The 12,858-nt window shown below is 40.0% G+C and overlaps 1 protein-coding gene across 1 annotated transcript in view; it reads left to right on the plus strand.

Annotated features, from left to right (window-relative positions):
• The window catches only part of PRLR (prolactin receptor), a 132,884-nt gene extending 125,740 nt beyond the window's left edge, over nucleotides 1-7,144 (plus strand). The window contains exon 11 of the mRNA XM_087815307.1: nucleotides 19-7,144. Within this exon, the coding sequence (XP_087671433.1) occupies nucleotides 19-1,035 (1,017 nt within the window). The 3' untranslated portion in view covers nucleotides 1,036-7,144. The remainder of the gene's footprint in view (nucleotides 1-18) is intronic.
• The last annotated feature ends 5,714 nt before the right edge of the window (nucleotides 7,145-12,858 follow it).

The raw sequence follows: 12,858 nt of genomic DNA on the forward strand, positions 1-12,858 counted from the left end.
GTGTCTGTGTTTTAATAGAAGGGCAAGTCTGAAGAACTCCTGAGTGCCCTGGGATGCCAAGACTTCCCTTCTGACTGTGAGGACTTGCTGGTGGAGCTTTTAGAAGTCGTTGACAGTGAGAACCAGCAGCTGATGCCGGGCCATTCAAAAGAACACCCAGATCAAGGTACGAAGCCCAAACACCTGGATGCCGACACTGACTCTGGCCAGGGCAGCTGTGACAGCCCTTCCCTTTTGTCCAACAATTGTGAGGAGCCCCAGGAAAATCCCTCCACAGTCCACATTCCTGAGGGCATTGAGATGCCAGAGAACCCTGAAGGAAATGGTACCCACACCTGGGACCCTCAGAGCACAGGCTCGGAAGGCAGAATCCCCTATTTCTATGCTGATGGACCCAAATGTTCAACATGGCCTTCATCACAGCTCCCCAGCCAGCACAACACCAGATCTTCTTACCACAACATTGCCGATGTGTGTAAGCTGGCCATGGGCACGGCAGGTGCCTTAGCCACTTTGTTGGACAAAACAGACAAACATGCTCTACCATCTTTGCAAACCACTAAGACTGGAGAGGAGGAAACGGCAGCTGAGCAGAGGGAGGTGGAGAGCCTCCAACCCAAGACTGACCCAGACACCCCGTGGCTGCTGCCCCAGGAGAAAACTTCCTTTATCTCTGCTAAGCCATTGGATTACGTGGAGATTCACAAGATCAACAAAGATGGAGAGTTATCGTTGCTCCCCAAACACAAAGAGAACAGCAACCAGACAGAGAAGGTCGGGGCTCCTAGAACCAGCAAGGAGTACGCGAAGGTGTCCAGGGTGATGGATAACAACATCCTGGTGTTGGTGCAGGATCCGCCTGCTCAAGACCTGGCTTTGTTGGAAGAGCCAGCTGAGGAAGCCCCAGCATCCTTGCAACAGAATCAAGAGGAGAAAGACCTGGCCTCCTTCACGGCGACACCAAGCAACTGCAGGCTCCAGCTGGGTGGGTTGGATTACCTGGACCCCACGTATTTAAAGCACTCTTTCCAGTGACGGCTTGATCGATGGAATGGTTGGTTAAAATGTGATTTTTTTCTTCAGGTAATACTACAGCGCACATGAAGTGTACTCTGCTAGAGAATGTTCTAGGATGGGGTTCAGATGATACCACTAAAACTCATGGTTCACTCCTCTTCATGCTCCATTTTCAACCAGTTGCCTCTTTCTCCAACAGCTGATTCCTAAACAGATCATTTTGTTTCCTGTGATTTGTCGATTTACTTTTGGCTATTAGTTATAAAATTGCATGTTTGACGCAATAAAAGCACATTGCTTAGTATTCTTGAGGGACAGTGCCAATGGGCATGGCCTTGGGAAAGCGTTCGTGGTCTGGGCTGCGGCAGGAAGAAATGGCGTAGCTAAAATAGTTCAGCACAGGAAGATGATGGATATGAGGACCATGCCATGGAGACTGCATTGAAAATCAATTGCTTACCCTTTGCACTCCTCTTTCATTCTATTGGGATTAACCAAACACAACACATTTAAAGAAAGGATGCGTGCCACAACACCTGACCAATTGTTTACATCACTTAGTGACACATTGCTGATATGCAAGTAAAAATTATTATGCCTGCATTTTTTTCTTAAAATAGTTGGGATTTGTTAAGCGTGGATTTCCCCTCCCCCCCCTTCAAATTATATTTCATTCTAAAGCCTCAAGAGAATATAGTTTTGGAGTATGGAAGTTTCTTACAGCTGATGCAAATGCGTGTGATGTGGTAAATCCTTCTGAAATGTTTTCCTGCTTCATTTCAACATGACAGATAATTTATTATACACCCTAGTCTTCTCTTAGTGAAACAAAAAATCCCAAAAGAATAACCTTAATTTAAAAGATAATCACAGCAGGGTGATAATGGAGATACTGCCTTACTGTACATAGAGATTCTACTTTAATATAAGCCCATATGTTTAACAATGTATTTTTAGAAGACTATTTTTCTATCACTTAGGCAAAATAAAAGTATTTTCTATCTTCCCAGTACAGCTGTTTACGTATTCAGTGGGTACAGTATTTTCTGCTAGGAGGTTGTAATGAGCATTTACAGTACATAATAGTATATGCAGTCCCTGTTTGTGGAGTAAATGCCATACCAACCAAAGCCCACTGAGAAATGTAAAGTGGATGGCATATTCAATTCCCAATACAGTGTGGTATAGTTTATCTGATTCTTTTATCTCCAGGATACATTAAACAATCACCAACCTAGAGTTTTAGGGCTCCCCACAGACAGAAATTACTTCTCCTGTAATTTAGGGCTAATCTGGGGCCTCTGCTCTTCTCTGGGTGAATATTCATGAAGTCACCATGTAAAAAGAAAGGAGTGACATCCAACATACCGTTCTAGAGAGAGGGGTTTTGTTTTGCCTTGTTTTTCTGAGTAATCTTGGACAGCAAAGATATTTTAAGCAGACTCATGAGTTATCTCTCTGGACTAGATCCCATTTGCAAAGCCTTGGCAGACGCAGAGACAACACTCACGTCAGAAGTATCCAAGTAAATGTTTTAAGAAACAGCATCTGTGGAGTGGTGGGAACAGCTACAAAGGTCAGGGTATGGTGGTAAGAACCTCCAAGTCACTTCCAAGAGCAGACTCCCCAGGAGGGGTCAAAAGCCTGGATCTCCATTTTAAAGAGAGTATCCATGACTCATGAACCGCCTCCCTCTATATTTTTTATTTCACCTGTTGGCAAATTCTTTCTCTCTGTCCACTCACTAGCTGGACTTAGAGAATTTGACCTCACCTCTGTGAGCAAAGTGTCCCAGCCCAACAATCCCACCCCAACCACGCAGAGGTGGCCTAGTGGTTGAAAGTGAACATAGTGCCAGGGCTCCCAGATTGTAGAAGTAATAGATTGAGGCTCTATTCTCCCAATATGCAAACACTGCAAGAGTATGCGGAACATTTGGGAAAGTTGTCCAAGTTCATTCAATCCCCTAGATCTTTGCTACTCAAAGTCTGGCCTAAGGACCAGCTGTGTTGTCATCACCTGGGCACCCTGTGGAAATGCAGAATCTCAGCCTCCCTGCTCCAGACCTACAGAGTCAGAATCTGCATTTGACTAAGTTCCCCAGATGATCCATGTGGGTAATGAAGTTTGAGAAGCACTGCCCTACATGACCACTTCCTCTAAAGGTTATTTTAGTGCCTAGAAACCCCTCTTGGAAAGTACAAGTCAAGTATGCTTGACCAACACTGTAGGTAAGGAGAGGGCATAATTTTAAAAAATCTCTTAGTACTTTAAGGTTCACATAATGGTAGTGACTGACCTGCAAAAGTACACACAGCTTCCAAGAGGACTAGGGGATGTAATCCACCTTGAGTAGCATTGACCAAGACACTCCCCTTCAAAACCAATGCAGACTAAAATTTTCCCAAAATAGTCCATTGCTGTCCAAGATGTATATCAATCACTCTGATGGTTGAAAATTAAAATAATCTGATTTTGCCATATATGAAAAAAAAATTGTGGCTAAAGATTCAAGAACTGAATCCCTAAAAAACACCAACTAGCCATTCATTAAGTCAAGCCAAGACTGTATTTCTTGGTCAATTAGCACTCTATATTTGAAATAAGTTTTTTTTTTTCTTGAGTAGAATATTTTCTATCAAGGAAACAGCTAGTCGAATGGAAGAATGCAGATTGGGGGTCGAGAGCCCCGGGTTCTAGTCCTAACTATGTCACCTTAAATAGATCAATTCCTTACTCTGGGCCTCAGTTTCCTCTGAAGGAAATATTGGGCCAAATAATTTCTAATTTCCTTTTAAACTCCAATTCCATGACTCACTGAATACTTTCTAGCCAAGATAATTCAATCAATGCCTTGTATCTTAATTAAACTAATAAATAATTGCCCTTCATCATAGGAATACAAGTACCCTTTAGTGATGTGCTTATTGTAGTTCCCTTTTAAATCATCAGGTGGGCCTAACACACTGCATGTGCATTTTGTAAATTACATAGGTACAGAATCATAGTCTAAGATTATGTGCAAATATGTGTGGAGAGAGAAGCACGAGATTTTTTTTTTTTAAAGACATATTGAATGTGGCTCTGCTTTTTAGAAAAATGATCTTTTTCTGAATTAAGCCATGTTTATTCCTTGCTAAGTCCAGCAACCCCAATCTCTTTACTTACAGCTGGCTGCTGGTTCTGATATTTTTTTTCTCTCTCCTGGATTACCAACCAACACTGCACAGTTGGTTTAAAGAGTCTTATGCTCCGAATTACAAAAAGTCATATTTTTCTAAATGAACGCCTAAATATTCATGTTACAAAGCACATGGAAACATGATAGCCAATGGGTGACTTGTGGAAGCTGATGACCCAAACTGCAAAATGTGCTGTGGTCAGTTTTTACAAATGGGTATTAGGCACCTCAACATGAGCACAAGTTACTCTCGGCCACGTTGTTGACATGAACTGACTCTTCTTTCTCCTAAGTGCCTAAGGCCAGTCCTGGTAGGCAGTTATGGACTAAAACTTGCTTTCGCTGGGTCGGTCCAAATGGGTCAGTCCCTTAGCAGAAGATCAAGGAGTTTGCTTTTCCCACAGTGACCCAACTGAATCAGAGAATCCTGTGAGTTAAGGAGCAACTGGGGGGCTGTGGAGGAAATCTGGCTCTGGCTCTGGCTCTGGCTCTGGCTGCCCAGCGCTTCCAGAAAGACTTGGCCCTGCCTTTAGTAACTTCCCTTAGAGTAGACAAGAAAGAAACAGATTTATACGCATTTTACAAAGTGCCTTTCTTTACTTTTATATTTTTTTAAAGTTTTTCCTTTTTACAAAGAAAAAAAAAAAAGTGCATTGAATGGAAAGTAAGTTTGCTTTTTTTTATGTAAATGAATGGAGAAGCCAGAAAGGGATTGATAAAATGGCCTAAGGTCCAACCAGCAGCTGTTTAGCAGATTTTTTAATTTCTTGTTTAACTGAATTACCACAGAGTTGATGTGAATAGTGTAACTTACTTTGATAAGAAATTGACTCTGGCTAGGGTTTGGGAATCAGCTTGCCACCCCCAGACTTCAATTTACAAGCATACTGAGCACTTTTGAATGGCTGTGAATTGCATGCCTGGGCCTGAAAAGACAATGCACCCACAATGGAACTTGCACACATACAGGGAAACGTAAAGAACTCTGGGTTACTACCCATTTGTCATTGATAAAAGTGCCATGTGTATGTCAGTGAGCACATTTCCTTTTCTGCCTTTTTAGCTCAAGCACAGCTGTGTTGTTGCTGGGGTAGTGGGCTGAGCATTCCGTTCGTTTCCAGGTCTAGGTCACACTGTTGCCACTAAACAGGCTGTGTAACTTTATGCAAGTCCTTTAGACTCAAGTCACCAGTAGTGCATTGGCCTGAAATGTTTCAAAGACCTGTTGCAACTAGAACCATCTTTGATTCTCATGATCTCAGTAAAATCTCAAGTTTCTGGTGAAAGGCCCAAGTACAGCTAGAGAAGCACTGTTGATGTGCCCTCAACCTGAAGCAATGAGCCATGTGGCTGTAGCGAAGCTCGAGAGACAGACAGAGATCCATTCCTCTAAGTCAGATCGATGTGATTTAACATCTTCTTAGCTGTCCATACTTGTAGGCTCTTTCTTCTCTCACTGCAGGGCCTATATTTTTCCTAGGAGTTAATCATAGCTGTAGCAACCTTAGGAGCTGCAAAAAACGGAATTACTCCTCAACAATGACTATGGCCCTGCAAAAGACTAAGTCAAATCAGTTAAATCAGCCACACAGACATCAAGGCCCAGGTTGAGGGGCACAAGTTACTTAATTTGGAGATTTGCATCATTGGAGTTTCTAACTCTATTAATTATAATTATAATTAATTTAAAGGCCATTAATCCAAGGGACATTGATGACTCCGTCCTGGAGGTCTTAAACAGAAACTTAACAATACAGAATGATGGCGTGAGAGCTTGTGATCTAACCAGGGCTCTATCTATAACTGTGGCCTGGATGTATTCCAGGATAAGCAAATCAAACAGGAGCTCTCTCCCCAGACTGGTGTTTCTCAGGAAGGTGGTTTTTGGTCTGAGACCCTCATGGTATCTATTTCAAAGAAAGGGAAAAGATAGAAAGATAAAAAAATAGGACATTTCTAGAGGTCTGGGCATTTCAGAATTCCATAAAATGCTGAGAGTAGCCTGCTAAACCCAAATTTTATGAGACCTGGTGAATCCATAATCTGTTCGGTGTTCTGAGTGTAGGCTAAGAGATGTACACAACTCAGAGCACCATATGCCCACCACCGGTTTGCCCGCATCGATTCCTTCGATCTATGCTCTGATTTCCAGTCGGGAAGAATTGAGACGTGCAAATGGGAAAACAACATGTCCTGTTTACGTGGTTGTGGCCAATGAGTAGACAGACCCTTGGATAGTCTCAGTCTATTAGTTAATTTTCACCTGCTTCTGATTAAAAAGAAAAAAAAATTAACTCTCACAACTTTGGCTACTAAATAGTAATATCAAAAATAACCTTTAATAGTTATGGTCAAATAATGCTTCACCTGGACAAACTTTAAAATATAGCCAGTTTTTCCATAAAAATTTCACAAGTTCTGGGGGGAAAAAATCTTTTTTGTTACACTATCTGAAATTGAAAAACTACATGACAGAGAAATCATTTTATAAAATTCCTGATGAAATTATTTTGAGATTTTTAAAGTAACTACCTCCCCTTCTTGTCCTAATGCCCTTTCTTCAAAGCTGCTTATTGTTGAGAGCAAAGGATATCACGTCTCACGCTTTGACTACTTTTCAGTGGTATATTTGTTATATTTGCCATGTGATGTTCCTGACTTTAACTATTATTTTATATTATATTGCTTTATGTGGTTCAAAAACTCTATGACACATTGAAATATATAGCCAATGTTCATATTGTGAAACTCATGTAAGACTAATGAAAATAATTATTTAATGACTTATAATCTATCCATATGTAGTTTCAATATGATTGTGTCAATGTCTGTAAAACAAAACCGAAGGAAATATGTAATCATATAATTCTGTTGAAACCGTGAATACACTAATTTTTTTCTTAATCTTTGTCTAGAAGTAGTAAAATACGCCATTTGTACAGCTGATCTGGGGTGTTATGTGTTTAACGTGCAACCATCAGTTGTTTGGAAGTCCATCAAGCCCTCAGCTTTGCTCCCTGTGACCTCTGATACTTCTTGAGTGTTATCTGCATCATGAGGCCTGCTTTTGTGCTAGATCGTTCATTTTTTAAAAGTTCAGTCTCATGTGGAAACCAAAGCAATGGAGAGCCAGCCCGTGGGGCGGTCCGCGTCGTCTGTAAAGCCATACTGAAGTCCAGGCTGTGTCGCAGCATAAGGTTCCATGGTTTCAAAGCTACCACTACCTCTGCTTTTCCTCTTCCTTAGAAAATGCCGAGCAAAATTCTTCAGCATTAAGTGGGAAATGAGAAGTGATTGTTACAAAAGTTGTGGGAGGGGTTTATTTGTTGTTTGTTTGTTTTTTACATGAGAATACACCTTCTAATTCACCACTTTGCAGGTTTACGCTAGGTTGTCTCAATAGCCATTTTTACATTTACTGAAAACTAGAAGACCAGTAAGGACCAGCGAAAAGACATAGTAAGTCACCAAGGAAAAAACAACAAAATCAGAGAGCAGACTTTTTTCCTAACAAGTCACCTGTTGCCCAACGTCATGATGATGGTCTCTCTCGCAATATAATTTCCCTGATCTCACACAGAAATAAATCTTTTCCTTATTTGATCTTAGACGTCAAACATTATGGTATGGGAAAAGTCAATCACATATCAGAAATAATCTTGTTTCAATTTTTAAATTTTAGTTCTACATGTACTTACTATAATGCTGATTTTTTTTTTTTTTTTTAGCCTTAAAGAATTACAGAATACGACAGTCATCTGATTTATCTTGCATTCTTAATTCTGTAAATCTTTGGTAATTGCACATTGTGTTTTTTGTTTTCTGTGGATTTACTCATTTGTCTCCTTCCATTTTGAGGAGACAATGTGGAGAGTTAAATCTTTGTCAACAGTATGGGAGATTTTGCTAACTGCTGTTATAACATCTTCATTTTTACTGCACGCCAAAAACAATGCTTGCCAAACAAAATCTTAGACATCCAGTACAATACAGTCATTATATTTCTATTCATGTTATTGAAAATTCCCAGCTCAGTACCTGGCTCAATAAATGTTTATTTCCCTTGCCTACCCTTCCTCTATTTTTTTTTAATTATTTGACTTGGAAGTGAGCAGAATATCATGTGTGTGGGTGAAACAATTTTCCTGAAGAATTTTTGCTGCAAAAGGATCTGTGATCCAGAAATTGTTGGTATAAGTTGAACCAAAACAACTTTAGCATCACGCTTTCATATGATTGCAAACGAATTGCCCCTTTAGCTGTCCCACTCGCATGAAAAGCTGCTAAAACTGAGGTGAGATGGACCCATGAACATGAGCATGAAGTCAGAGAAGCTCATTTAAATATTGTGAAACCAACAAAAGACCAAACCGTGAAAAAATTACAATAAAGGGATTCTTTTGAACAGTATGAATCTTCCATATTACGAACATCCTTCCTGACGAAACCCATCGGGCTAAGTGTAAAATGATAACCTTTTACTCTGGAGGACTCTGGGCCTAGAGCCTTGGCTCGCCGTTGACGCTTGCGCAGAGCTATGAAATGGTTTGGGGTCTGTTTCCAAACCCTCCTCGGCCTCCTGCTCTCTAACGCCGTGTTTTATGGGGCAAGGAAAACTTGCTTGAGTATCACACTCTAAAACTTGGCCTCCGTCAAAGAAACACTGACTTTACTAGGCGCTTACGTCGGTACCATCTGTCTTTAATACTGGGGCTCACTTTCCCTTTTAAGCTGCAAAATTTGGAGTGTCAGCCCCCAGACACAGCATTCGTATAATTTACGAGGAGCTGGAGAAGCAATATGTAGCTAGTTTTCCAAAGGCATTGCATGGGCTTTTCTGAAAGAAAACAGAAATTGGGTATCGCTGCATCTTGCCAGGATCGCATTTGAAATGTTAACCCCCCTCGACTGACTCCCTAGGACTTGCTAGCCAAGCTTTATATGTTCTAAATGCTCTATTTATTAGGGACTGGGAGATATAATTTCCATTTGGTAGAAACCTTGAGGTCTTGGGGTGGGTGTAGGGTGAAACTGAAGAGGGGTACAGGAAATGAGGCCCCTGAAAAGCCCCCATCGGGGACCTTACTGGCCACAGAAGTAGATTCTTGCTGGCTTACCCCTGAGAATCTTTCCAAACCACGCAGACGAACCTGAACCTGTTCTTGATATTGCAAAATAGATGCTACACCCTAATTCTTCTATCTACAACCTGCCCACCCACCCCACCCCTCACCTCCCGCTGCCCACACGAATGCCCCGTTAAGCATTTTTCTCTTGTTATGATCAGGTTCACGAGAAAACTTATGTTTATTACGAACTGACTTGAAGCACAGATATTTTTATAAATGTGATATAAATCTTTTTAAGAAAAGGCTAGGGGGCGCTAGCCAAAACACCACATGGATGTCGGTTGGCGAACACTGTACAAGGAAAGGGAGCTGAGAAATTTTTATTACTGTATTTATAGATGTGTTTGAAAGAATTTTTAAGTGCCACAGGTACATTTTTAAGGTAACACCTTCGCTCCATAATTTATTGAAAATTACAAGATGAGCTTGAAAAACATTTGCCAGTAGTTTTGCTTCACATGATCAATATTGATATTGTTACTAAACCAGGTTGCCTTATGATACATTTTTCATTTCTTTTTCAGAGCAACTGCTTGCCATGGCAGCAATGCTTAGTTTAAATTGAATCAATGAATTCCTGAGAGATGGCTTTTGGAGGTTCTTTTTATATACCTATAAAATACGTATTTTATGAAAAGAAATGTAACTTTGAGAGGTCTTTCTTCACTTCAACAAATTTTATTAGGGATTTTTAATTTAAAGAAGAACAGGATTCTGAGCTTTTCTGGAAGTAAAACACAGAGACACATGCTAAAATCTTTGTCTTAGAACACTCATCCAAGCCATTTTTTCCAGGCACACATTTTTTGTGCTCATCTTTCAACGCATTCTCTAATTTTATTTTCCTGCTAATTCTAAATCAAAACTGACATCTTGCTTCCAAGCCAGCTCAATTCTACATCTTCTCTTTTCCCCCAGTCTTTATTTATTTGCCAGACCCGAGCCTTAAAAACACACACATGCTTGGAAGCACTTAGAAGTTCCTGGGGCTTTCTGGGAACAACCAAGAACAACCAAAAGGACACTTTCCAAATCTGATATACAGTTAGCTTTTCCAAAGGAAACAAGCCATAAAACTCAGGGCCAAGGAGTGACACTTTCTTTTGTTTGCATCTTCCTACCTAGAATTGTCTTCCATCTTCATATAAAACTCTAGCTGTGATTTAATCTCCCGTTTATGATCTTTTATTCATTGCATAAAATATTTTGTACACACTTGAAAACTATAAAACTTCATTTCCCAAAACTCAAATTTCACAAATATTAATGTCATATCTGTTCTTTACATTTTTTTAAAAAAATTTAAATATCTCTTTATTGATTTCAGAGAGGAAGGGAGAGAGAGAGAAAAAAACATCAATGATGAGAGTCACTGATCGGCTGCCTCCTGCGCGCCCCCTGCTGGGGATCGAGCCCACAACCCGGGCCTGTGCCCTGACCGGGAAGCGAACTGCAACCTCCTGGATCCTAGGGCGATGCTCAACCGCTGAGCCGCGCCCGGCCAGGCATGTCCTTTACCTTTCTAAAATATATAAATGAACCATCACAGACGCAGTAATATACATCCCTCAATAACCAAATTTCCCGTCTTCCTCTCTAGTGGTAATCACAGTCTTGTAACTGTTGTATATTCTTCCTGGACACTTAAAAAATGCCTCATATATATGTACCCATAAACAATATACAAATATTCTGAGTGTTTATGAAGCTTACGTAGATAACAATGTACGTTATTATACACCTTGATTTCTTTTCAGTCAGCATGGGGGTTTTGAGATTTGAAAAGCAAGCTTACTCGGTTATCTGCTCTACACAACCATATACATGTATACAGATTATTCGTTAATCCCTGTGTCCATCCGCTCTCCTTCTCCACTGTTATATATGACTCTGCAGTGAACATTCTTGGGCAAGTCTCACTTTTTGAGTATTTCAAGGCTTTCCCCAGGGTAGACCTAGAAGGCGGGATTGCTGGACCCCACGGGACACATGCCTCGCTGCGGACAGATTGTTCCCTGAAGCAGTCGCGCAGCGTATCCCCAGTCAGAAGTGTCCGAGGCCCCATTCTCTCCTTACTCACTCCCTGGGGTTGTCAGGTGTTATCATTTTGGACAGTTTGATGAGCATAAAATGGTAGGTGGTTGCTGTTTGAGTTTCCGTTGTCGTAAGGAGTTCGCCCTGTACGTGGGGCGCTCGCCCTGTACCTGCGCATCTTTGCTGCCCTCCGTCATCCTCCAGGTTTCTGCACACGCCTGAGCCCTGCTCCTGGGCTGCTTCTCAGGCCGCTGGTCTGTTTATCTGTCGCTGCCCTGATGGCCCCGTTTTATTACCCTGGTTTTATGCAGGGTAATAATTAATCTGGTAAATTAATTCCTATACCTCTGCACTTTCTTAAAAACTGTTCTATTACTGGCCATTTGTTCATCATATGAATTGTGAGATAAGCCTATGGACTTTCCTTAAGGATTGTGCTGTGAATTGAACCGTTAACTGAGTTTATGTGTAATTTTGGAAGAAGTTAGATCTTTATAATGTAGTGTCTTCTTAATCATGAACATGGCATATTATCGCTTTGTATAGTTGGGTTTTTAAGAAACCTTTATGCTATTCTTTATGTGTGTTATTAGATTCATTCTCAGGCACCATATAATTTTTGTTGCTATGGTATCTTTTTAAATATTGTCTTAATTCTAAGCAGTTGTTGCTTGAATTATAGAAACCACTGATTTTTTAATATTGATCCTGTATCCTGAAACCTTCTTGAGCTCAGTTATTAGTCCTTAGAATTTGTAGGTTTTCTTGGATTTTCCATGTTTATAATTATGTCATTAAAATGTAACAACTTTGTTTCTTGTTCTCCCATCCCTATACTTATTTTTCTCGATCTGTTCCTTGGGGTTGGAGTTCCAGTACAATATTGAAGAGAAGCAGAGTAGTGGACATTCTTTCTTGTTTCTGACTTTAAAGAGAATGCTACTAAAACTTCATCATTAGCTATAATGTTTCCTGTAGGTTTCTGCAGATACTCTTAGGGATATTAAGGAAATTCCTTTCCATTCCTAGTTTGCTAATAATTTTTTGTCTTAAATTGGTGTTAAAAGCTCTCAATTTTTCCCCCAACATCTATTGATATGATAATATGGCTTTTCTTTGTTATTCATTTAATATGTAAATTATTACAGAGAATTCGTTTAGAATTAATTAATTCTTGGAATGAATTCTCTTTGGTCATGATGCATTTTTGCAAACTTTATTTCATTCAGATTGCTAAAATTTTATTTACAATTTTTGCATTTATGAGAGTCATCTCTTTTGCTGCTTGAGATATAATTTTCTGAGGTGATCTATAAATTAAAATCTTTTGGGATTACAAAAATAATTCTTTTTTCTTATAATGCTATCAATTTTTGCTTTATATATTTTGAGGCAATATTATTAGGTGTATATAGATTTAAGTGTTCAATCTTCCTAACGAATTATCCCTTTCATTGTTAAACCTGATCTCTTCTATCCTTAATGATTCTCTTTGTC

Source organism: Miniopterus natalensis, chromosome 3 (assembly GCF_054644295.1).
Source record: "Miniopterus natalensis isolate mMinNat1 chromosome 3, mMinNat1.hap1, whole genome shotgun sequence".
Classification (NCBI taxonomy): Eukaryota; Metazoa; Chordata; class Mammalia; order Chiroptera; family Miniopteridae; genus Miniopterus; species Miniopterus natalensis.